Source organism: Mesoplodon bidens, assembly GCF_964165515.1.
Source record: "Mesoplodon bidens genome assembly, chromosome: 9".
NCBI lineage: Eukaryota > Metazoa > Chordata > Mammalia > Artiodactyla > Ziphiidae > Mesoplodon > Mesoplodon bidens.
The window spans coordinates 4,096,217-4,119,614 of NC_138166.1; the positions used below are offsets into that span (position 1 = coordinate 4,096,217).

At 34.9% G+C, this 23,398-nt stretch overlaps 1 protein-coding gene across 2 annotated transcripts in view; it reads left to right on the plus strand.

The window, feature by feature from the left end:
• Positions 1–23,398, plus strand: part of CACNA2D1 (calcium voltage-gated channel auxiliary subunit alpha2delta 1) — a 504,082-nt gene that overhangs the window by 465,987 nt on the left and 14,697 nt on the right. Inside the window, exons 25-39 of one of the 2 annotated variants that reach the window (XM_081243691.1) lie at positions 200–297; positions 3,126–3,213; positions 4,309–4,371; positions 5,056–5,159; positions 6,439–6,525; positions 9,372–9,439; positions 9,829–9,867; positions 11,831–11,902; positions 12,765–12,917; positions 13,007–13,059; positions 14,641–14,696; positions 15,109–15,238; positions 17,272–17,381; positions 18,491–18,573; positions 20,371–20,520. In XM_081243691.1, the coding sequence (XP_081099817.1) occupies positions 200–297; positions 3,126–3,213; positions 4,309–4,371; positions 5,056–5,159; positions 6,439–6,525; positions 9,372–9,439; positions 9,829–9,867; positions 11,831–11,902; positions 12,765–12,917; positions 13,007–13,059; positions 14,641–14,696; positions 15,109–15,238; positions 17,272–17,381; positions 18,491–18,573; positions 20,371–20,505 (1,339 nt within the window). In that variant the 3' untranslated portion in view covers positions 20,506–20,520. Of the gene's footprint in view, positions 1–199; positions 298–3,125; positions 3,214–4,308; positions 4,372–5,055; positions 5,160–6,438; positions 6,526–9,371; positions 9,440–9,828; positions 9,868–11,830; positions 11,903–12,764; positions 12,918–13,006; positions 13,060–14,640; positions 14,697–15,108; positions 15,239–17,271; positions 17,382–18,490; positions 18,574–20,370; positions 20,521–23,398 lie in introns of those variants that run through there. The other variant, XM_081243692.1, reaches the window with a different exon arrangement.

Here is a 23,398-nt window from a genome sequence, read left to right on the forward strand (position 1 = left end):
ATAATCCTGACCACTAGATGTTAAAGTATTATTCCATTATAAGGATGAGGAAATGGAGATAACCAGAATTCAACAGCTTGCAAAGTCACGCAACTAGTAAAAAGTTTAAAAATTAAGTGTTTTCACTACCTATGCTTACTGTGTACATTTTTGTAAAGTTGTGATTTTAACACCTAATATCCTAAAATATTTTTTTCAGAGATTACTGCAATGGTCTTAAAATATCAGATAATAACACCGAATTTCTTTTAAATTTTAATGAGCTTATTGATAGAAAAACTCCAAACAACCCATCATGTAAGTATGCATTATTTGCAATAATTGCTTCACTGTGGTTATATCCAAAGTAGTCAAATTGTGGTTCAATTTACTTTGTTGGTATGCTGGTTTATTTATTTACTTTTTGAAGTTTTAATGGTAACAATTTGACCCTTATTTTTTTTATATATTACAGAAATTTCATTCTGTTATTATTAAAATCCAGTGTTCAAAGCCAGGTATTCAATACTTGCAAATGGTTAGATGTAAGTAGTATATGCTTACCTTGTTCCCCTCAAATTTGGGAAATTTACTTTGGAATGATCTTTGGAAGGTTCTTTATTGCATTGTTCTTTCCTCTATGCAGAGGAAAACACATTTTAATCAAGTTATTTATATAATGAGTTTTAACATAGATAGCATAAAAACAAAGTACAAATAGAGACATAACAATGGGGTTTTATGTTGATCACAGTTAACTTTACTCTTAAAAAATATGCATCTATAATTTCCCATTTTATGAAGTCAATCAAGTTAGAATGGATACATTTTAGTAGTTAGTTTTTAACAATTTTATTTGTCTTTCAGAGAAATTTTCATCATTTATACTCTGAAACCCATAGAGATTTGTGGATTCTGGGCTCTTAAAACATTTAAAAATCTTAACTGTTTTTTTCTTCCTAACATTACCCTATTTATTAAAAAGTACAATCAGGAGAAAAGGCAGTATACTTGGGAAATAAGAGAGAAAAACCAACTGCCTGGCAAAATTACCTTAGTAAATATAACTTGAAGATAAAAGTACACATAAATGACTTGTTTGTTCTCTTTCTCCTTCTTCCATCTTCTCCCTTCTGCTCTCCCTCGTCCTTCTTCTCTCTTTTTCTTTTCTTCTTAAAAGCTATTTCTCCTGCTATCAGGAAGGGTTAAATAAAGCATCCTCAGTTATAAAAAAAGAAAATCCCTTCTTAAAGCTGTCTCTCAAACTTATATTTATCTCGTAAGAAATAACTACTGAGCACCTCTAAGACGAGTTAACCGGTTGCTCGAAAGAGCCACTCTGGAAACCTGTCATGGGTGGGTGAAGTCTGCATTGATCATGCCTGAACACGCATGATTTCAAAACTTTCTGCTCAGTGTGAGCTCAGTCTGAGCAGAACCTTTACAATGTTATTATTTATTTCCAAGAGAGAACTGAAATAATAAAATTATTGAATACTCCTTTAATTGGATGTCTCGTCTCAGAGAAGTACAAATGTTTAAAGAAAATACTTTTAGTAAAATGGCGCTAATATCCATAGTGTTATTTATGTTCTTTAGTCTCTTCCTTCATTTCAATTAATTTTCTGCCTCCCCTATAATTCTATGGGAAATGTTTGAGATGATGATATAAAAAATTGAGAACTTACTAGATGGTTTATTATAAAAGAGTTAATAGCTCTGAAATAATTTCTATTTTCCTCTGACAGTGTTATAGATTTTTCTCAATCATACTTTACCTCATGTTATCAATAATCTGTAAAACCAACTCTAAAAGTAGATATCAGTGACTGAAATGTAACTGTCCTAAATGGTTTTCTTTTAAAGAGGTACAGTCAAGTTTAACTTTGCTTTATAAAAGTACTTAATCCATCAGTAAAATTACAATTCTCACCTACTGTTTAAGTTAATGTATTAACCTCCCTAAATGTGAATGCTGTAGAGTGGTTGTCTTCTTCATATTCTTCTTTATTTTTGAATTAAAGTAAAAATGAAAAGTGTATATGTATAAAATGGTAAAGCTTGATACTAATAATTATTTATTGTGTATAACCAGCTGCAGGAGACAGATTTCAAGATTGATTTTAGGCTTAGAGCATAATGAAAATATGAATCAAACTATGAAATTACTTGCAACATTGATTTATATTACAAATTAAAACGATGGTCTCTTTTGTTTTACCTAAAATGAATTAAGAATTAAAATATATCACTCATTTTCCAAAAGGATTATTTTTATAGTGATTGTTTCTAAAACAATGTAATAAAAGTTCCTAGAAGGAATTGAAATGAAGTCTAAAATATGGATTAAATTGATCCTTTAATCTTGAGTGAAAGATACATTGAGGTAAAATAATTAAAAGGAACTAAAATGTTTTCTAGCCTATGCCACCCCCAACTCTTGTGATAATACAATATTAAGTAAGACCATATATTCCGTATCTGAATAAAATGAAATCAGAAGTGTGAAGTTTCCGTTGGTACTTGTAGCTTATTTCAGAGCTTTATGGGCTTAGAGCAGAGAAGCCAAGAGAAAGGGAGGAAGGCAGCATCTTTTGTTTAAGCGAGTGTATTCACTGATCCTTGGTCCTCGTCATCTCTTCCCTCCATTACCTTCAAACCTGGGCCAATACTCTCTTCAGTTACTCCAGGAGTGACAGTCTGAAGCCCGTGTCCTTTCATCAGTACCAACAGATTCCAAAAGCTGGTCTTGGAGCAGTGCTGTTCTGTGATAAGTTATTCTGTTCCTTGGCCCCAAAACAGAAAAAAAAAAAAAAAAAAAGAAAACCCTATATGTATTATATAGTTTTATATTTAGGCACAAAATTGTCTGTGAAATTATGATACTTTGGAATCCTTATCTTTTTGATAGCAGTTACAAAATAATTTGCCTCATTTAGAATTGTTTTTTCCACTTCTAATTGTGTCCATATCCTGAAAAATGGAACAGGAACAATATAAAAAATGTAGAAAATTAATAAGGTTACTTTTTTAAATTCATAGAAATACTATCCACTCTAAATTGCTTCTGGAAATAGAAAATGTTTGTTTCATTACTATCCTAATTAAACTATGTGGGTGTAATTGAGGCTTTCCTTCTGTGTTAGGCAATACGGACTTGATTAATAGAGTCTTACTGGATGCCGGCTTTACAAATGAACTTGTCCAAAATTACTGGAGTAAGCAGAAAAACATGTAAGTGTTTGTCTTATTAATAAAAGATATATATTCTGTATTTCGGTTTAGCTTCTCTCTGGGAAATTTTTGGAAAATAGATCTCAAATTTAAAGTTTATTATTTATCTTTAATAACCGTTTCCCAAGAAAACCATTTTGCAGTTGTTGACAACTTGAATTTTCATTTGTGGGTGTGTGTCAGGACTAACATCTACCATTACTCAGCTTTACGCATGTATATGCTACAATGTGAATAATCAAATTAAATAGGTGTGCTTGCGTGTGTCTCAGTGTTGGTGGTAAGCTAGGGCTTCTAGTGAATGTTCAGTTAGCTTTCTAATAGCCCTGCCCTACAGCCAGTCAAGACAGGGAGAAATCTGACGATGGTTCTCGTTTCCAGGCTCTTCTCCGCCCCATTTCCAGTCAACCACCAAGTGCTAAATATTGTTTCTAAAATGTTTTCCTCTCTTCTTCATACCCAGGGTTCTAATTGTTTTCCATTTCTAAGAAATCACAGCAGCTGATGTCTCTGCCTTTAGGGCTTCCAATTCCTCTGCCCACGGGCCCCAGGCTGTTCTCCATGTAACTCATACTTTCCAGAGTCTCACTTTTAAAACGCAGCCCTAACTTCAGGGTGAAGGTGAAGCAGCCTCTCCAGCATGGATTTCATGATCACTCATGAGCTGACCATTCTTCAGAAGCTTATACTTGCAACTTTACCTCCTGTTGTTTCTCACCTCATGCCTTACGCTTTTATTACACCAAATACTACCACTCTTCACTAGCTTTCCCTTACGTGTACTCTTTTCTTTACATGTGATGTCTTCCTGTCATCTGTGTTAACTCCCATTCCATCTTCAGCATGCAGCTATCTCATTATTTCTTATGAAATGTCTTCCTTAAGCATCCTCCCTTTAACTATTTCTTAGATATTTTAAGAAATATCTAAAACCTATGTTTTATTAAAACATAGTTTACATCTATTGATACATATACTTCAGCTTTCTTTATCTCAGGAACTCATTCTGTTTCTCTTTGTACCACCAACACCTAAACTAATATCTTACAAAGAAGAAGTTGAGTGAAAATTTCCTTCTTTTGTCTTCTGTTCCAGCAAGGGAGTGAAAGCACGCTTTGTTGTGACCGATGGTGGGATTACCAGAGTTTATCCCAAAGAGTAAGTTCAAACAGCATCTGTGAAAATGACTAGATTACAAAGGGCTACTCCAGGTATCTGCACCTTACTGTATAAGGAAGGCATTCTTCAGAGAAACTGGTCATTATTAGTAGTTAAAGTGGAATTTACCAAAAGTACTTAATTATTAAAATACTCCATTTCTTTCAAAAATGCTATTATAATTCTTCAGTGATGTTTTTGCTTCTCATATACATTACAACACTGAAGAGGTTATCAAAGAGATTTCTCTCTTTATAGACATAAGCTAACCTGGTTAAATGAACATAATGGTTATTACAAATATGTCGATTGCCAATATTTGCATAGCACTTCATTGTTTTCACTGTTCTATGGATTTTATCTGTGTTTATCTTCAGAAGAGTCTATAAAGTGAGCTGTGTAGACTTATTAATATTAGTTGACTTATTAACTGACTTGTCTATAATTACCTGTCTAGTAAATGGCAGAGTAAAACTAGACGTCAGCTTTTTCTGCTCCTTAGTTTAATTCTAAGCAGATCTGTTGTTTAGTAGTGAATGTCATTTACACCATCAATTACCACTAACTTCCTTAGACATAACCTGAGATACAGACATATCTGTAAAGTTCAGTGGTGTCCACAAAGGGAAAAGTAAGTTATCGAGTAGATTAAAGAATAAAAATGATGACCCATTTCCTCCTTAGGGCTGGAGAAAATTGGCAAGAAAACCCAGAAACATATGAGGACAGCTTTTATAAAAGAAGTCTTGATAATGAGAACTATGTTTTCACTGCTCCATACTTTAACAGTAAGTATTGCTTTAGAATTCAGCCACCACAATTCCTTTTTAAAAAATAAATCATTGCTACTACCTGCTTCCCCCCACACAAGCAATATATTTTATGTTATTTGCTCAGAAGAGTCATCATTAAGCATATACCATATGCACGACATTGGAAGGACAGAAGCATCCATTTAGTTGAGGAAGTAAAATGCATCTACAAGAAATCAGCCACCCAGTAATGTAAAGACAGCATATCTACAGGCATGCGTAATACATTGAAACACATATAGATCATCCCTCATTTCACAAACTGCAAATATATTTAAGAATGTTTAATGAATTTTAAAAATGTAATTAATCAGTTTGCTCTTTAATCGGTATGAGTTGCATAGCATTTATAAAAATTAATAATAGCCTATATTTTAAAATACTTTATTGGGTTCTTTCCCTAAAACTTTCTAATTTAATCCTTCATCCTTTCTGGGGGTTGGTTCTACCATCACCATTTTCACAAATGGGGAAACTGAAGTTCAGATAATTTCAGTTTTTTCCAGGAATATGTATCTTTTACAGTTTTACAGCAGTTTTGTGAATCTAAGATCAATCTTTCTGCTTTACTTCAGCAGCCTCCCCAGTATTATAGTGTCATAAAGCAGGGATTTGGTGTGCATCCTTTATTTTGAGAGTGATGCAGCCAAGCTGAGTAATTCTCATTCCAAAGTCAATTAATGCAAACCAATCCCTGGACACTCTAATTAGCCTGCTATAAAAAGGAAGAAAAGGGGGCCTCCCTGGTGGCGCAGTGGTTGAGAGTCCGCCTGCCGATGCAGGGGATACGGGTTCGTGCCCCGGTCCGGGAGGATCCCATATGCCGCGGAGCGGCTGGGCCCGTGAGCCATGGCCGCTGAGCCTGCGCATCCGGAGCCTGTGCTCCGCAACGGGAGAGGCCACAACAGTGAGAGGCCCGCATACCGCAAAAAAAAAAAAAAAAAAGGAAGAAAAGGGAAGAGGAGACCACTTCCAGACGCGCAGGCTCAGCGGCCATGGCTCATGGGCCCAGCGTTTCCATGGCATGTGGGATCTTCCCGGACCGGGGCACGAACCCATGTCCCCTGCATCGGCAGGCGGACTCTCAACCACTGCGTCACCTGGGAAGCCCTGACCACCTCTTGATAACATATTTATGCTAGCACATTTAAGTAAAATAGTATCCACCTGTACCTATTAAAAGAAATTTAATATTATTTGATTCATCTAGATATGTCTATTTTTCCTTTTTTTTTCCTTTTTTTTTTTTTTTTAGAAAGCGGACCTGGTGCTTATGAATCAGGCATTATGGTAAGCAAAGCTGTAGAAATATACATCCAAGGAAAACTTCTTAAACCTGCAGGTAAGCACATATATTGTACACATAAACACAACCAAAATTAAATGTGACCTACTGTTTATATTATCAACTGGCACTGCTTATCAGGAAGGCTATCAGAAAGCTTCAACGAAAATAAAGTCAAATTTGAAAAATAAAATGAAATACAATTAGTTACCTATGAGATTGGGGATAAAATAAGAGTTGAGGAGTTTTCAAAGAAGTGTGTATGTTTATACACTCTTGACATAAATTTAGGGAGTCAGTTTCGTGTTGTATATCAAAATTCTAAATGCTGGATTGATCCAGCAATTCCACTCAGAAGTCTATCCTATAAAGCATTTCAAATATACAAAAGTAGATATGGATAAGGATGTGAATATTTATAATAATTTAAACATGAAAAGTTAAGTTTCCATCATTGGGGGAAAAGATAAATTGTGGCATACCTATACTATGTATCTGTTAAAAAGAATTAGGTAGGGATCTATTAAAAAAAAACTTAAAATAAAATATATAGAATAATGAGTCTTTTGGCAAAAGAAATCAAGCAAATGAAAAAGTTCATAAAACTGAGCATCAGTGGGAATTATAAGTGGGCTGGAATGAACAGATGCAGTAAAAGTTAAAATATATATATATAATTCAGTATTGTTTTAATTTTAGAAAAAATAGGCCAGATTGAGAAGGTAAATAAACTCCTTTCTGCTCTTGAGGGCAATTTCACCCCCCAGTGGTTGAACTGCATACATTCACTCCATCATTCACTCAGCAACTCATTCACTCCTTCCTTCATTCTCTCAATTGCTCATTTACTCATTCAATCTTATTCTCTCAATCACTCATTCATGTGCCACCTACTCACCTACCTACTCATCCACTCATTTATCCACACTTCAGCAAGCATTTCTTTTTTTTTTCTTTTTTTAATTTTTTTTAACATCTTTATTGGAGTATAATTGCTTTACAATGGTATGTAGGTTTCTACTTTATAACACAGTGAATCAGTTATACATATACATATATCCCCATATCTCTTCCCCCTTGCATCTCCCTCCCTCCCACCCTCCCTATCCCACCCTTCTAGCTGGTCACAAAGCACTGAGCTGATCTCCCTGTGCTATGCGGCTGCTTCCCACTAGCTATCTATTTTACATTTGGTAGTGCGTATATATATGTCAATGCCACTCTCTCACTTTGTCCCAGCTTACCCTTCCCCCTCCCCATATCCTCAAGTCCATTCTCTACATCTGCATCTTTATTCCTGTCTTGCCCCTAGGTTCTTCAGAACCTTTTTTTTTTTTTTTAGATTCCATATATATGTGTTAACATATGGTATTTGTTTTCCTCTTTCTGACTTGCTTCACTCTGTATGGCAGTCTCTAGGTCCATCCACCTCACTACAAATAACTCAATTTCATTTCTTTTTATGGCTGAGTAATATTCTATCGTATGTATGTGCCACATCTTCTTTATCCATTCATCTGTCGATGGACACTTAGGTTGTTTCCATGTCCTGGCTATTGTAAATAGAGCTGCAGTGAAAATTGTGGTACATGACTCTTTTTGAATTATGGTTTTCTCAGGGTATATGCCCAGTAGTGGGATTGCTGGGTCGTGTGGTAGTTCTATTTGTAGTTTTTTAAGGAACCTCCATACTGTTCTCCATAGTGGCTGTATCAATTCACATTCCCACCAACAGTGCAAGAGGGTTCCCTTTTCTCCACACCCTCTCCAGCATTTATTGTTTGTAGATTTTTTGATGATGGCCATTCTGACCAGTGTGAGGTGATACCTCATGTAGTTTTGATTTGCATTTCTCTAATGATTAGTGATGTTGAGCACCCTTTCATGTGTTTGTTGGCAATCTGTATATCTTCTTTGGAGAAATGTCTATTTAGGTCTTCTGCTCATTTTTGGATTGGGTTGTTTGTTTTTTTTGATATTGAGCTGCATGGGCTGCTTGTATATTTTGGAGATTAATCCTTTGTCAGTTGCTTTGTTTGCAAATATTTTCTTCCATTTTGAGGGTTGTCTTTTCATCTTGTTTATGGTTTCCTTTGCTGTGCAAAAGCTTTGAAGTTTCATTAGGTCCCATTTGTTTATTTTTGTTTTTATTTCCATTTCTGTAGGAGGTGGGTCAAAAAGGATCTTGCTGTGATTTATGTCATAGAGTGTTCTGCCTCTAAGAGTTTGATAGTTTCTGGCCTTACATTTAGCTCTTTAATCCATTTTGAATTTATTTTTGTGTATGGTGTTAGGGAGTGTTCTAATATCATTCTTTTACATGTAGCTGTCCAGTTTTCCCAGCACCACTTATTGAAGAGGCTCTCTTTTCTCCATTGTATATTCTCAGCAAACATTTCTTAAGCACCTACTGCATGCACTGGTCAGATTAGGGAAGCCTCTTAAAACCCACCACTTGAATGACCTCATATTTATAAAGCTATTCCTGACACTCATTTTTTTAAGCCTCCTTTATTAGTTAATTGACCAGGTTATAGTAAATAAATGTGTGTATAAACGAAGTTTATATAACAGTTTAAGAGCTATTAGTATTACTTCTTAATGAAAACCCCAAGAAATATATGTCTGTAATAAACATTATAAAATAGCATTAAATTGAATATAAATTATTTAAATTATCATACCCTAGAAATTATATTGTAGCTAATTAAATTTGCCACATTTTAAATGAATTTGAATCAGCTTTTCAATGTATATCTGCAATTAAACAGATTTTTTTTTAACCTTAAGAAACTTACATTTGCCTGCTCAGGAATTTTTAAATGTGAGAGGAAAGATAAATGAGAATTACAGCTACATTTTTTAAATGTTTGTGTCAGTTTTTCTTTACATGATTGTTTCAGTTGTTGGAATTAAAATTGATGTAAATTCCTGGATAGAGAATTTCACCAAAACATCAATCAGGGATCCGGTAAGATAACTTTTTAAAAAATTCTTATGCTACATTTACTGATCTTAGAAAACAAATAAAGTCTTATACAGTGACAAAATAAATTTTCGATGCTACTACATTGAAGCAGAATTATGAATTCCCATTATTTTCAAAGAATTTTTTGTTTAGTCAACTAATAAATAATAAAAGAAAAATATTTCAGTATTATAATTTAAAATGCTAGTGTAAATATTTATTGGCTGATATTTTCTAATTTGTAAAGATAAAGCTATTGACTAGACTATTGTTTAATCTTTTATACTAATTATTTAAAATTTCTAATTATAATATGGTAATAATTAAAATGATATAATTAAAATCCAACTAGAAAGATAATATGAGGTGATAACTGTATTTCTGTCTTTCAGTGTGCTGGTCCAGTTTGTGACTGTAAAAGAAACAGTGATGTAAGAAAACTCTTTAAAATTGAATTTTTAAGTACAATTTTTTGTGTTACTCTAAGACTCTAATGATAAAGAAAGCTGCAGGAAGATTTAGTCAAATGCTAAAAAAATATTGTATGGAATTGTGAACTAAATCATAGATAAGAATTTGAATTATATGCTTTTAATTCCTAACCTTAAACATTAGAAGCATTTAAAACTATTCATTAATAAGCTATATCAATATACACTGTATTCACTTCAGTCTCAATTGTGTTAGATTCTTTTGTACATATAAATACAAATTTGTTTCTGACCAGAGTTTCTAACTGAAGCATATTTATTGATTATCAGAGCAATCTTCCCTCATCTTTTGCACTTTATCTGAATTTATCACACTCTGTTTATAGTGGTGAGAAAGTTTTTTTAACTAAACCTTGGTATTACATAGTTTTACTTGCCTGGATTGGATTTTACATTTTCTTCTATTACTTCCATTTCTGTTTGAGAAATTGAAAAAGCAAATGTCAACTTGCTTTGTTCCAAGCTGAAGATGCTGTAAGAATGATACTAGACAAATTATTCATATAATGAATAAGAATGATGCATTCCACCATTTTCTTTCAGTCCTCTTATGTATGTCTATATATTTCCAAAGGAAGCAGGGGTTTCATATCATTTTATCACTCCTAGTCTTGTGAAATCATAAGCCAGTAATTTTAATTATTTTTGTAACATCCATTTTACATAGACTACGTGTCAGCTGTTTTTAGAGCAAAGGTTTTAGCAAGCTCCTTCCACATTAGAAAAATAGAATGCATTACATCCCCAAATCTGAAAACAATGTTTTTGTGATTTTATACAATAAAAATTATTAAATTGATTCATGCATTTACACATAATTTAAACTGGATGGGAATACTTTAGGATATATGATTATTTTTCCTCTGTCAGAGACATTTTTTTTGTCTTGCTTCCTGCTTTTACATCTCAAATTATCCAATCAAATATTTTTAGTATAAAATAGTTATAAATAACCTCATGCTGCTGCTTTTTAAAGTCCCCAAATGGATTTTTATTAATGTCTTTCTTGTCAAAACCTTATGTGTTTAAAATAATAATTGTACATTATTAAATGTTTTGGTTTATCCAGTTTCCTGGTTCATTTAGATGACAGTGTGGTGGCGAAAAGATTATTTCTGATTTGTTCTTATGTTTTCGTTCAGACTGAATTGACTTTTTTTTTTTTTTTTTTTTGGTCTGCGTTGGGTCTTCATTGCTGCCTGCAGGCTTTCTTTAGTTGCAGCAAGCAGGGGCTACTCTTCATTGTGGTGCAGTGGCTTCTCTTGTTGTGGAGCACGGGCTCTAGGTGCATGGGCTTCAGTAGTTGCGGCGTGTGGGCTCAGTAGTTGTGGCTTAGTTGCTCCGTGGCATGTGCGATCTTCCCAGACCAGGGCTCAAACCCATTTTCCCCTGCATTGGCGGGCAATTCTTAACCACTGCACCACCAGGGAAGTCCCTGAGTTGACAATTTTAACTGGACGGATCGTAGTGGAATTTCAAGCCTTGATGGTTTGACAGCAATCTATATGCATGCCCTTAATTTATTTCATCAGAATCTCCTGAGCATATATGTTCAAGAGGAGATACAGTTATCTAAGTTTTTCTCATATTTTTATTGTTATAATCATCTATATAATGGAGTAATGATTATGTAACCTAACCTTCCAAAAAAAGTGGATTAACTGGGCTTCCCTGGTGGCGCAGTGGTGGAGAGTCCGCCTGCCGATGCAGGGGACACGAGTTCGTGCCCCAGACCGGGAAGATCCCACATGCTGCGGAGCGGCTGGGGCCCATGAGCCATGGCCGCTGAGCCTGTGCATGCGGAGCCTGTGCTCCACAAGGGGAGAGGCCACAACAGTGAGAGGCCCGCGTACCGCAAAAAAAAAAAAAAAAAGTGTATTAACTGTCATTTTTGTTTTGCTAGGTAATGGATTGTGTGATTCTAGATGACGGTGGGTTTCTTCTGATGGCAAATCATGACGATTACACTAACCAGGTTTGTACCTAAAGTGACAAGGAGTAGCGTTTCCAAAGTGTGTTTCCCTGATCAACATTACAAAACTCCTTCACACCACTATAAGAATTGATAATTGAAGTTCTTAAGGTTATATAAACCATTAAAAAATGCATCCTAAAACTAGTTTTCCTTATATTTGTTAGCTGAGTTTACTTTCTGGTACCGTTACCATTAAAACATAGAGCTAAGGATTTTAACATCATATGAACTTTTTATTTTTGATCTCTCAGAAATTTAGAAAATGTTCACATATTAATCAGTTGATAATGTCAGTCCTAATACATAGCTGGTTTGAAACAGATGAAAATTCTAACCTGAAATTTGGAAATTGGCAACAGTTAGGTTCTTTGGTTTACACAGGATTTTAAACAAAGTAGAATTAATTGCCAACTAATTCATTTCTGAATCTGTATATCTGGCTTCTCTTTAAAAAACAAACAAAAATGATCTCTCAATACTGGACAGTTTTCCTAAATTACAATATTTATGGGTTGGAATTGGTGAGCTAGAGGTTGTCCCCATAGATGGGACTCACTCCAGTTCAGCACAGTCCTTACAAGTTTCTTTTTCTAGTTTCACCATTTCTCTTATTGGATTGTGACTTAAGGCTTAGTAAAGTGTCCATTCCTTCCAGATAGCACAGGGAGCCATTCAGAAATGCAAATACCTAATCTCACTGGAGTTCTTTCAGAGTATCATATACTTGTTTATTACTTGCTTTTGTTTTCAAGCCCCTCAATAGTTTTAGTTCTGTTTCTTTGTATCATTTCTTTTGTTTGTACTGGCTCAGGTGTTAATATTTGGCTTACATTTGAAACTTTATTATTTTTTTCTGTACCAGATTGGAAGATTTTTTGGAGAGATTGATCCAAGTTTGATGAGACACCTGGTTAATATATCAGTTTATGCTTATAATAAATCTTATGATTATCAGTCAGTGTGTGAGCCTGGAGCTGCACCAAAGCAAGGAGCAGGGCATCGCTCAGCATACGTGGTCAGTAATAATATGCAGCTCACCCTTCCGTTCTCTCAGAGGTACACTCAGCGTTGATTAATGTAATACTTTTTTATTCTATTTTATAGCCATCAATAGCAGACATATTACACCTTGGCTGGTGGGCCACTGCTGCTGCCTGGTAAGTCAAAATTGTAGTTTTATTGGTATTGAGAGAAAAATGTTGTGAAATAGTAAAGAAAGTGATGGAAGGATGGACATGTAGATAGTTATTATGGGAACTAGTTTTTTCATTTCCTACAGCACATCTTGGTAATATTCATAAGTATTTTTTCTTAATGATCACTGTAAAACCATTACAGTTATTCAGCTTTTTATATGAAAACACTATTATGCTCAGGCACACTTCGGCCTTTTCAGGGGCTTCTTTTATCTATGGATCTGTTGAAACTCTTTTCATTTTTTTTTTTTTATATTATACTCAATCCTTACATTTTAGGCATATTGATCTATAAAAAGTTACTATTTATTGCCTTCATTATGCGAGTTAAATGTCTTCATCCATGAAATTCATGACATGATGACTTATCTTTCTACCTCCTCATTTTTCTTACAAAGGCTGGCATCATGTTCCTGAAATGGATCTAATTATTTCTTTTCACTGGTTCTACCCTTCCTCCCTCCTTCCCCTCTTACCTATATCCTGCCATCTATGAAAAGAAGACATTTAAACTGCTTATTGAGGCACTGTGGAAAATCTGGAAGATCAAATTTGTCACTGTTTGGGTCTGATCAGTCAAGTAACTAATCCTCCTGTTGTGTCTGGGTCCATTCTCTCCCTCCCTCCCTCCCTCCCTATCTCTCTCTCTTTTGTATCATTACCCTACGGTATTGTCTAAGTTTAATCTATAATGTTCACTTGATGTTGTGGCTTTCCCAGCGAAAATTAAATGATTATGCCATTTTATTAAAATAGCAAAGATGTTAGATTAAAAATCCAATTTTTCCTAAAAAAAAATTGTGAAAAAGGGTGCTTTCTGTTCTGACAATGACATTTGTATATGCATTTACGTAGGTTTTCTGAAGCTCATAGGCATCCTGAAATACTTGTTTGTCTTTATGCTATTTTCTGGCCAGAACCTTCCCCCTCCTCAGCCTTCCCCCTAACTTTTGTTTTAACTAAACTCAGTTCCAGATGAGTTTTTACTGATATTTGGCTCAATTGTCATTTATTGTAAAACTGAAACATGCCATATGCCCTATATATATGTCTATTGTATTTCATGAATGCCACATTATGTATTTACAAATATGTTCTATATTGTAAATAGTTTGTAAACTCATGGTACAAAGTCATTTTTGTTTTGGGTTTTTTTTTTTTTCCTACCACAGAGCTTTAATAACTAAAATAAGGAGAAAACCTTGAGTGTGAAAACTATGCAGCAGAATGATGACATTCTTCCTCTTAGAGTTATCACTTCTCCTTGCTCTGATTTTGTATTAGGTGTCTTGACACGTATGTGTCCCTCACTGGGTCCTGAACACATCTGACTTCATGACTTCTTTTACAGAAGGGAATTGACAATGTCTTGCATAATTTAAGAAATACTTATATAAAAATGCTCCTCAACTTTCTATTAGCAAATTCTCAACTTTTTCCAAAAAGATGAAAAAGAAACGTGTTTGTGTACATGCCAAAATACTCTGGTTTTTGTTAATTTATGAAGGAAAATATCAATACTTTTTCATATTTAAAATTCAGGTCTATTCTACAGCAGTTTCTCTTGAGTTTGACCTTTCCACGACTTCTTGAGGCAGGTATGTAAATGCTCAGATACTGTCATAATAATTAACATTTTCTTTTTGGATGCTCCGAGTTCAAAACTCAGAAAGTGCGTGTGTGTGAGAGAGAGAGAGAGATCGTCCATTTAACACTTTTGTAGGTTGAAATCTTTTTGTCAGAACTTTCCTACTGCCTTAGAAACATTCCTAGGTCACATTGGCCTCTGTTTTGCAGCTGTATTCAAACTCAAATGTATTCAAATTCATTTATTCTATTGATAGTTATTGGGCATCTTTAAGGGCTGCCACTACGCCACACGCCACACGGAGTAAACAAGCCAGTTGAGGTGCCTGCCCTCATACATTTGTTTTGCTCTGTGAGAAATGAAGGCTCTGGGAGACCGACCGAAGTGTCCCCTCATGGTGATGCTCTTTATTTTCCCCACAGTTGAGATGGAAGATGACGACTTCACAGCCTCTCTGTCAAAGCAGAGCTGCATTACCGAACAAACCCAGTATTTCTTCGATAACGACAGTAAATCATTCAGCGGTGTATTAGACTGTGGAAACTGTTCCAGGTAATTTGTTTCTTCATTTCTGGACTAGTCCTGTTTGACTAAGAAATTGTATTCACTATTGTATTCGTCAGAGAAAATAACGGAATTGTATTTACTATTGTATTCGTCACAGAAAATAACGGAGGTTGTCTTTTGAGTGCGAGAGATCTGAATAACTGCTTTAAGTTGAAAATAATCAGAGCTCTTCAGTTTTTCTGAAGGTTTTTAAAATTAATTCTAACTCTGATAAGTTGTAATCCCTTCAGCTGTAATAATTACGTGATCAAAAAAATTACACCCACTTTTAGGCAGAACATAGAGGAATTTGATTGTGTTATACTTTGTCTAGAAGAATCCACATTAAAATTTTTCTAATGTAGAGATAGTTTCAGAGATTATTTTCTCTGATAAGATTAGAATTAATTATATTTACGAAACAGGTGAACAAAAATATTCTTGGCTAGTAAGTTTTACTTGTAGTCTTCACTTAAATTTAGAATTGAATGTATCTTTGAGTTGAAACTGAAAGAACTAGGAGAACATATCATTTCCTAAAATCAAGGTTAATGTTAGTCATTACCGCCCATAAAACCTCCTGAAAAAATGTTGGAAGAGATGGAGAGGTTGAATTTTGTTGTAATGAGTGAGAGAAAGGCAAGGTGGGAGATTCTTGAAGTTTTGAAAGGAACGGGATAATCCATGTCACAGGATCCCTGAGAACGGAGCAGAAAGGCACAGTGTTGGGACACTTTGTTTTCGGTAGCTGAGGACAGCTTATTCTAGAAGAAATGTTAACAGGGAGAAGAGGAAAGATGAGGAGGTGAGGTAATTTGAGCAGCTGACAGGGATGGAATAGATAGTTGCTAGGCGATTTGGAAATGAAGTTTATAACAGTTTAATATATATATATTTTCAGGAAGGGCTTAACTGAAACTAGCACAGATTTTTAATAAACATGGTCAGTATGATTTTATGACTTACTTTATTAAACCTGTATATCCTAGGAGGAGGAAAGGGGATGTACTCAGAAAAAAGCAGACCATCTTGTTTCGAGATTAGTATATCAGGACATCACCTTCAGGAAACAGAACTGTGGCATGTTTAATGGGTACATCAGAAAGAGTTTAGAGTCTTTGGGCTTTCATTGATTGATGTTCAGGAATAGCAATATATGCTTTAAAAAATGACTAAGTTAAACTGTAAAGATCAATATAAGATATTAAGTTCAATCACTTTTACATTTGTGCTGTGTAACTTTATGCTGTGTCCCAACTTCAATAGGTTAAAAAAAAATCCCATTATTTGAAAAATAAATTACCCTTTAATGACAGATCTACATTTTTATTGTGGAAGGTAGAAGCAGCTTAAGATGTGGAGAACACACCGCATGGAATTCAAAGCCCATAATTCTGTCTATTGCCTGTGTTGTCCCAACTCAGTAGTGACCAGCCACAGGTGGCAATTTCAATCATCAAGTTGCAGTTAAATAATATTACAATTTTCTGCCTCAGTCACGCTAGTCAGTCACCATTTCAGGTGCTCAATAGCCTCAGGTGGCAATTGTTTACCAGGCTGGTTAAAGCGGAAGACGTTTCTATCTTCACAGAAAGTTTGTTGAACCGCACTGATCCAGACTTCAGTCTGCCGTGACTTGGGGAAATGCTGAGCCATTTTTGTGCTCCTACTTTCCTTTACTGTACAACAAGGCAACTTGGGCACATTTTCAGTGATAGATACCACAGTTCCCTAAATATGTAAAATGAAACAACTAGATGGTGTTTATTTTGCATTGAGGACTATCACTTAAGAAACAAAGGTCACACTTAAAACATCTGTTGGAATTTTTTTAGTATTCATTTGAGAGAGAGCATGTCCATGTTAATCAAACATGGTCATCTTTCTCTTCTAAAATCATTCAATGTTACTGTTTGTGTAGGTGATGCTTTGTTTCAAAAGGTCCTATTTTCTTTCATTTTAATATGTAAAAATCTTTGAAATCTATTCTTTTCTCAGATGATAATTTTTTCTGATTTTTAAAAATATTTATTTTACAGAATCTTCCACGTAGAAAAACTTATGAACACCAACTTAATATTCATAATGGTTGAGAGCAAAGGGACTTGTCCCTGTGACACACGATTGCTCATACAAGCAGAGCAGACTTGTATCCTTTGACACTGGAGAGGTTTGGAATGGAAAACCGTCTTAAAGCTGCGCATTTTTAACCTCGTCACGTTGTTCGTGCCCCGAAAGAGGAAAATATCACAGAGTGCTGAGATCACCTCACAGAGGCAGAATGGACCCTCCACACAAAGTGTCATTTGGATGTCAAGACTGATGATGCCACACGTGCACCAAGAGGATGTGAAAGGCTTCATATGGTACCTTGAGTCTTTGTGGAGGGAGCAGTGCAGGTTCCCAAGTAGCCCTGAAAATGGCTAGAGAGGGCAGGGAGAAGTACCTGGCTCAGGGTTTTATGGTGGTTGGGGACCGTGCTGGGCCTTTGCCAGTGCTGCCTGGGGCTTGTTGGCCCGAACTTCCAGGCAGTGCCAAAGGAGGGGACACTCAGTCTTCCCTGTCAGCCCGCCCAGGTGTGGGACAGAAGGGAAACGGGATTGTTGTGGCTTGAAAGCTCTCAACAGCCCGTCATCACAAATGGAGTTGAATGGGGTCTATACCTACAATGGAATATTATTCAGCCTTAAAAAAGGAAGGTGAATCCTGTTGTATGCTAGAACTGCCATGGCAGTAATGCTAAAAAGCCTTCGAGTAGTAAATATGCTAAATGACAGTGAAATGACTATTGAAGCATTGCAGGCAGAGGTTCGGTAGACTGCCTCTAGTTTTTGCTGTTTCTGGAAAAATACATGGTCCTCACCTATGTTTGGAACTGATGTTTATTACTAGGAATTAGCTTCTATTTCTGTCTTGCTAAATAGGAGGCACCCAGGCCCTCCCTTATGGGACGGATTTGTCATGTGTCATTTGCACATTTCATCCACTTGTATTGTACAGATATTTCCTGAGTACTTCCTCTGTGCCAGCGACCATGCTGTGTAAAGCATTGATCTCTTCACACAGGCCCTAGACAGGAGAAAATTTGTGGCAGTTCAGTACTTTAAATCCCATAGTACTTGAACTGGTTGTGTGGGACCAGAATAATGGCATCGGTTTCTCTGGCTTGCTTTGAGAAATAAGTGTGTTGCACTGTATTTTTTTAATTGTGTAAAAAAAAAAAAAAGTAACTTCATATTCCTTAACAAGTTTCTTTAGCTGATGGTCCAGATCCTTGTGATATGGTGAAGCAACCCAGATACCGAAAAGGACCTGATGTCTGCTTTGATAACAATGCCTTGGTAAGTAAGACCAAACATTTGCTGTATTAAAATATATAAGTCAATGGTCACAATAATTTAAGGAGACAAATTGTAGTTTTAACTCCAGTGTAATGTCTTAACCATAACCATAGTGTTTCTCATTAACGTGACATACTTGCTGGTATATAGATTTTTTTATTTCAGTATTTTTCACGGTTAGCATAAGCTTAACAGTTGCCTCTTCTGTCCTTTCCACAGAAATTGTACTTTCAAACACAATGCCGACCAATTTACTAATAATCCAAGATCACAAATCTGATGATTTTAAAACTTTCTAATGACCCGTAACTGACAGTAAACGTTACTAATGGTATATGAGTTGCCCACCTTCACTTATATTCCAATCCTGAAGATATAACAGTTATTTTTATTATAACATTTTCTGTGTTTAGTCTTCATTCAGTGTATTTAAAAACCTGTTAAATCACTATCGTCCCCTTAGTTTGTAATTGTACTTTACATGGTTTCTAATTCTGCCACCTATTAGGTATGTATTATTTATGTTAATTATATTACTTTTATATATTGTTTGAAACTAGGCCAGGTCAATAACACAGGGTTAAGTTGGTATAATTTTACAAAGCATATTTAATGTATGTTATTTAAGATGACTACTACTTTTCCGATAGGTCAGCTGTCTTTCTCTCATAAACACTATTTGGACTTACTGTATGTAGAAGCAGCTTTATGCTTTTCAAATTATTTTAATTTTTAAGAAGCTTTACTCTCAAGCATAAAGCCCATATAAAAATTTCTCACTTATAAAAAACTAAAATTTTAAAAATAATATTTCTCAGTTCTCCAATCTGTCATGTCTCTTTGCATGAAGTGGCTTGCAAACATAAAGCGTTATCATCTGGGGAACTGTTTATTCTAAAAACATGTCAGGTCATTTATTGACTAATGTGCATTTCTAGAGGTGGTTGTTTATTTACAACAGATTTACCTAATATGTACTTATTGACTCAAATACACGTAGCCACATTTGTTCCAAAAAAGAATAAGGCATTTCCATAGATGCATAACATGCAAATAGACAATATAAAGTGGAGCAAAGAATAAATAAAATCAGTGATGGGGAATAAGGCTTAAAAAGCAAAATGTTTTAGCCAATAAATCCCAGTTATCTCTGTAAGGACTATTATTGATCATTCCTCTCTGGGGGGAAAAGTGATTCAAAGTTGCAGCTGCTTGATTTTTTTTTCATTTTACACTGAGCCTTAAATGAAATCCAGATATGAGGACTTCTGTTGTTCTGTCTAGTATATACCTTCAGGAACTTTGGCCACATCAAATCATTCCCCAAAGCATGTTGTTTGTGGGCCCACGGGTAGTATCATTCATTAGGGAAACTTCCCTCATCAATTATTTGTCACCAAAGACTGAGATTAAATTTACTCAGATGCACTTGAAAGATCATATAAAAACCATTACCCCCAATATTTTCACCATAGGTAACTATCTTTTTGATCAAGGCATAATGCAGATTTTACAAAGACAAAAACTTCCAATACTCAAGTTCCTATAAATTATACAGTGGAGTGTGTGTGAAAGTACAACTTTTGCTCGGTAGCTTAATGTGCTAATAATGTCTTGTGTTTTTTTGGCAGTGGAATATTTTGGTAATGCTTATTTGCAATGGTCACTGTGAATCTGCTCTGGATGGAGGCTCACTTAAACTGCTAACTGCCAGCAAATTGCATGAAATCTCATCTTGTATGTCTTCTGTGTTTTCCTTCCTTTTCCTGTACTTGCTACTTTGCCCGTTATTAATAGGATCAACTTATATGCACAACGAGTCGTGCCTGTACCATGATGTCAGCTCCTATCTTCATTTTACTGCAAGTTTTCATGTGGTGTGGATGGTCAGTCACTTTCTCTAATTTTTCTTTGTTTTTGCGTTTGGCTTGAAATTTTAAAAAGTAATCCATATCCCTAAATCCACTATAATAAATGTCCTGAAACCAGGTTATTAAAATGCCAGTAGTAATGTTGTTTCGAGAATAGCAGCTTTCAAATGTTACATAAGTTTCTAATCCTGAACAGAGCAGATCAGTTTCCTATATTTATTTAAAAATCAGTAATTTCTCACAAGGTTTTGTATAAAGACTAAGTCAGTGTGGAGAAAAAAATTTTTATATGCTTCACAATATCTTACTTTTTATTTAAGAGAAATACCCTAAGGACAATTATTAGAGTTGTTCATCATTTTTGTTTCAGAAGATGCTAACATAAAATTAATGATCTGTTTCAATTTTATTAAGCATTATTCAGTACCTTCTAAGCTTATTATCTAATTTTTCCTTTCTAAACAGATATGGTTTAAACAGCGTTTTTAGATTTTTTAGATATTGATATTCTTAGTGAAGTGCTTTAGTATAACTTACATTATCTAAGCGAAGATTATCATTATTTGTTACTCTTCAACAAATTTCTGAATTACATACTCAGTACGACTGAATAGATATTTTAGGGCCTGAGTTTACATTCAGGGTTCCATTTACAGTTTTGCAGTTTTTTTTTTGATGGTCTAGAATCATGATTGTTGTAACTAGACCACTTTTGTTGTATTCTTTCTTCATTGCTGTCCAGGGATTCATTGGTTAGGAAACCACTAGATGGAGATGTGGCCATTACTATAAATGCAGTGAGCTCATCAGAGGAGGGGAAAGTGGAGAAGCAGAGGGAGTGTCAGAAAAAACTAAATTTCTTCTGGGATAATAAAATAATGGTTCTGAAGATTTAAGTGGTAAAGAAAAACAAAGCTAAAGTTTATCAAAGAAGAAAGTAAAGCAAGCCAATAACATGTACTATTGAGGAAGTTCATTATCTTATGCAACCATAATTGATAAATGCACGTTACTGGGTACATGAAAAATGAATATGCAGAATAAATGTGTGTATAGGTATGTATACACATATGTACATTAAACTTACCTCATGAATTAATGTGGTAAGTGTGTTAAGGTTCTCTGTAGGAAACTATTTGTTAGGGATCTTATTCCAATTAAAAGAGTTACATGTAGTATCTACCTGCCTAAATAATTTTAAATATGCATTTTCTTTGAAGCTGCTGTGGGTGACGTAAGTATAGACCTATCTAAGTTCAAAAGTTAGCTATTATTTGGTGGATGTTCTTACCAGTGATTTGAACTCTTACTGTTTGCAATTAGTCACCCCAGGTTCTGGTTGGGGAAAGAAAGGGAGAGTAAGGGTTTAGTAATACTTGTCTAAGAGAAAAATGAAGAGGATTTTACTCACTAGTATACCTGGTTTTAAAAAAGTAAGCCTTGGGGTGAAATCATGAATATAACTATGGTTTAGACATCTTTTTCTTTTAAGTAGTAATGGGAAAGAAAAAAAAGAATGAGGGATTCTTAGTTGATATCTTTACTAAGAGTATTTTGAAAGAGATCCCTAGAAGGAAATCAAATAAAATTACTCATATTTTAGAATTACTCATTTAAAATTATTTAATTTTAAAATTAAATTTTTAAATTACTCATATTTTAAAACGTATGTATATAATGTTGGCACTGTATCCCTTTACTATTTTAAGCTGAAACCAGCTACCAATCTGTTATTATTATCTACTACAATAATCTTTAAAAATCAGAGTGATTTTTCTGGTCGTGGTGTTAGTGGGATTTTGGTCTCTTTCTTTAAGGTAGAAAAAAATGCTGAGGTTTCTCCCACATCTATGCATTTGTGATTTAGAATGTTTTTAGAATGTATCTCATAATTTACTTCCATATAATAATTACAAGTCTTGGTAGATGTGGTTGCCCATGCAAAACACATGAGAAAACATGATCAGGAAACTGAAGGGACAGATTTTTCAGTGTGAATCTACGTGCAGACTTCAGGGACTCCAAATAAGTTATCTGAACTACCACCTCCCAGACTGAAACAGACAGACATATCTCATCATCACACAGAGGAAGTGAACCCCCCCCCCAAAAAAAAAACCCACTAGAAATATAAAAATAAAAACAATGGAAGCAGAGCCAGAGAGAATATTTTTCTTTCCATAACATTTCTAGAACATAAGGATGTATTTTACGTTAATACATCAATGGGTCTTGTATGTGTGCTAACTTTCCATTCCATCAAATTAATACTTAACTAGAACTGGGGAGCTCTCCTGGTGAAGTGACAATTAAGCCTTTAAGTTAATATTTTACGTTTACAGTGTTTCTAACCAATCAATATATGCAGTGCTTTATTGGAGTACATACTACTCATTTATCAAGTACTTACAGTACACCTACTATGTATCAGGCCATTCTTCTATGCATGAGATATTTAAGATGCATTTATACTAAAATATAATTTTTTATCTCAAGTTCATATGTAACTCAGCACCCTGTTTTTTTACCTGGTTAACCTACCTAAAGGGAAAGGTATTTGAACAAAGAGAAGAGGAAGTGCAGAGGTCCTGAGATAGTAATACCTTGACCTGTTGCAGAGAAAGTTAGTGTTATCAGAGCAGTGTGAGTGATGAGGGGAGGGGGAGGAATATAGGATGAAGATGGAGAGGCAGCCAGGCTGCAGACCACCTAAGGCTTTGTAGGCCTTCATAAGAAATTTGGATTTTGTTCTGAGAAATTTCAAGAAGTGCATGAAAGGATTTGATCTACGGTTTTAAGAAGACTGCTTTTTGGAGAAAAAGTTGATAAAGGGCAAGAGTAGAAGCAGAGAGACAAGTGAGGCAGCTTTTGCAGGAGTGTAGGCAAGAAGTAATGGTAATTTGGACATGATATGGTAAGTAGTAAGTAAGTTTGAGGCTATATTTTGAAGCTAG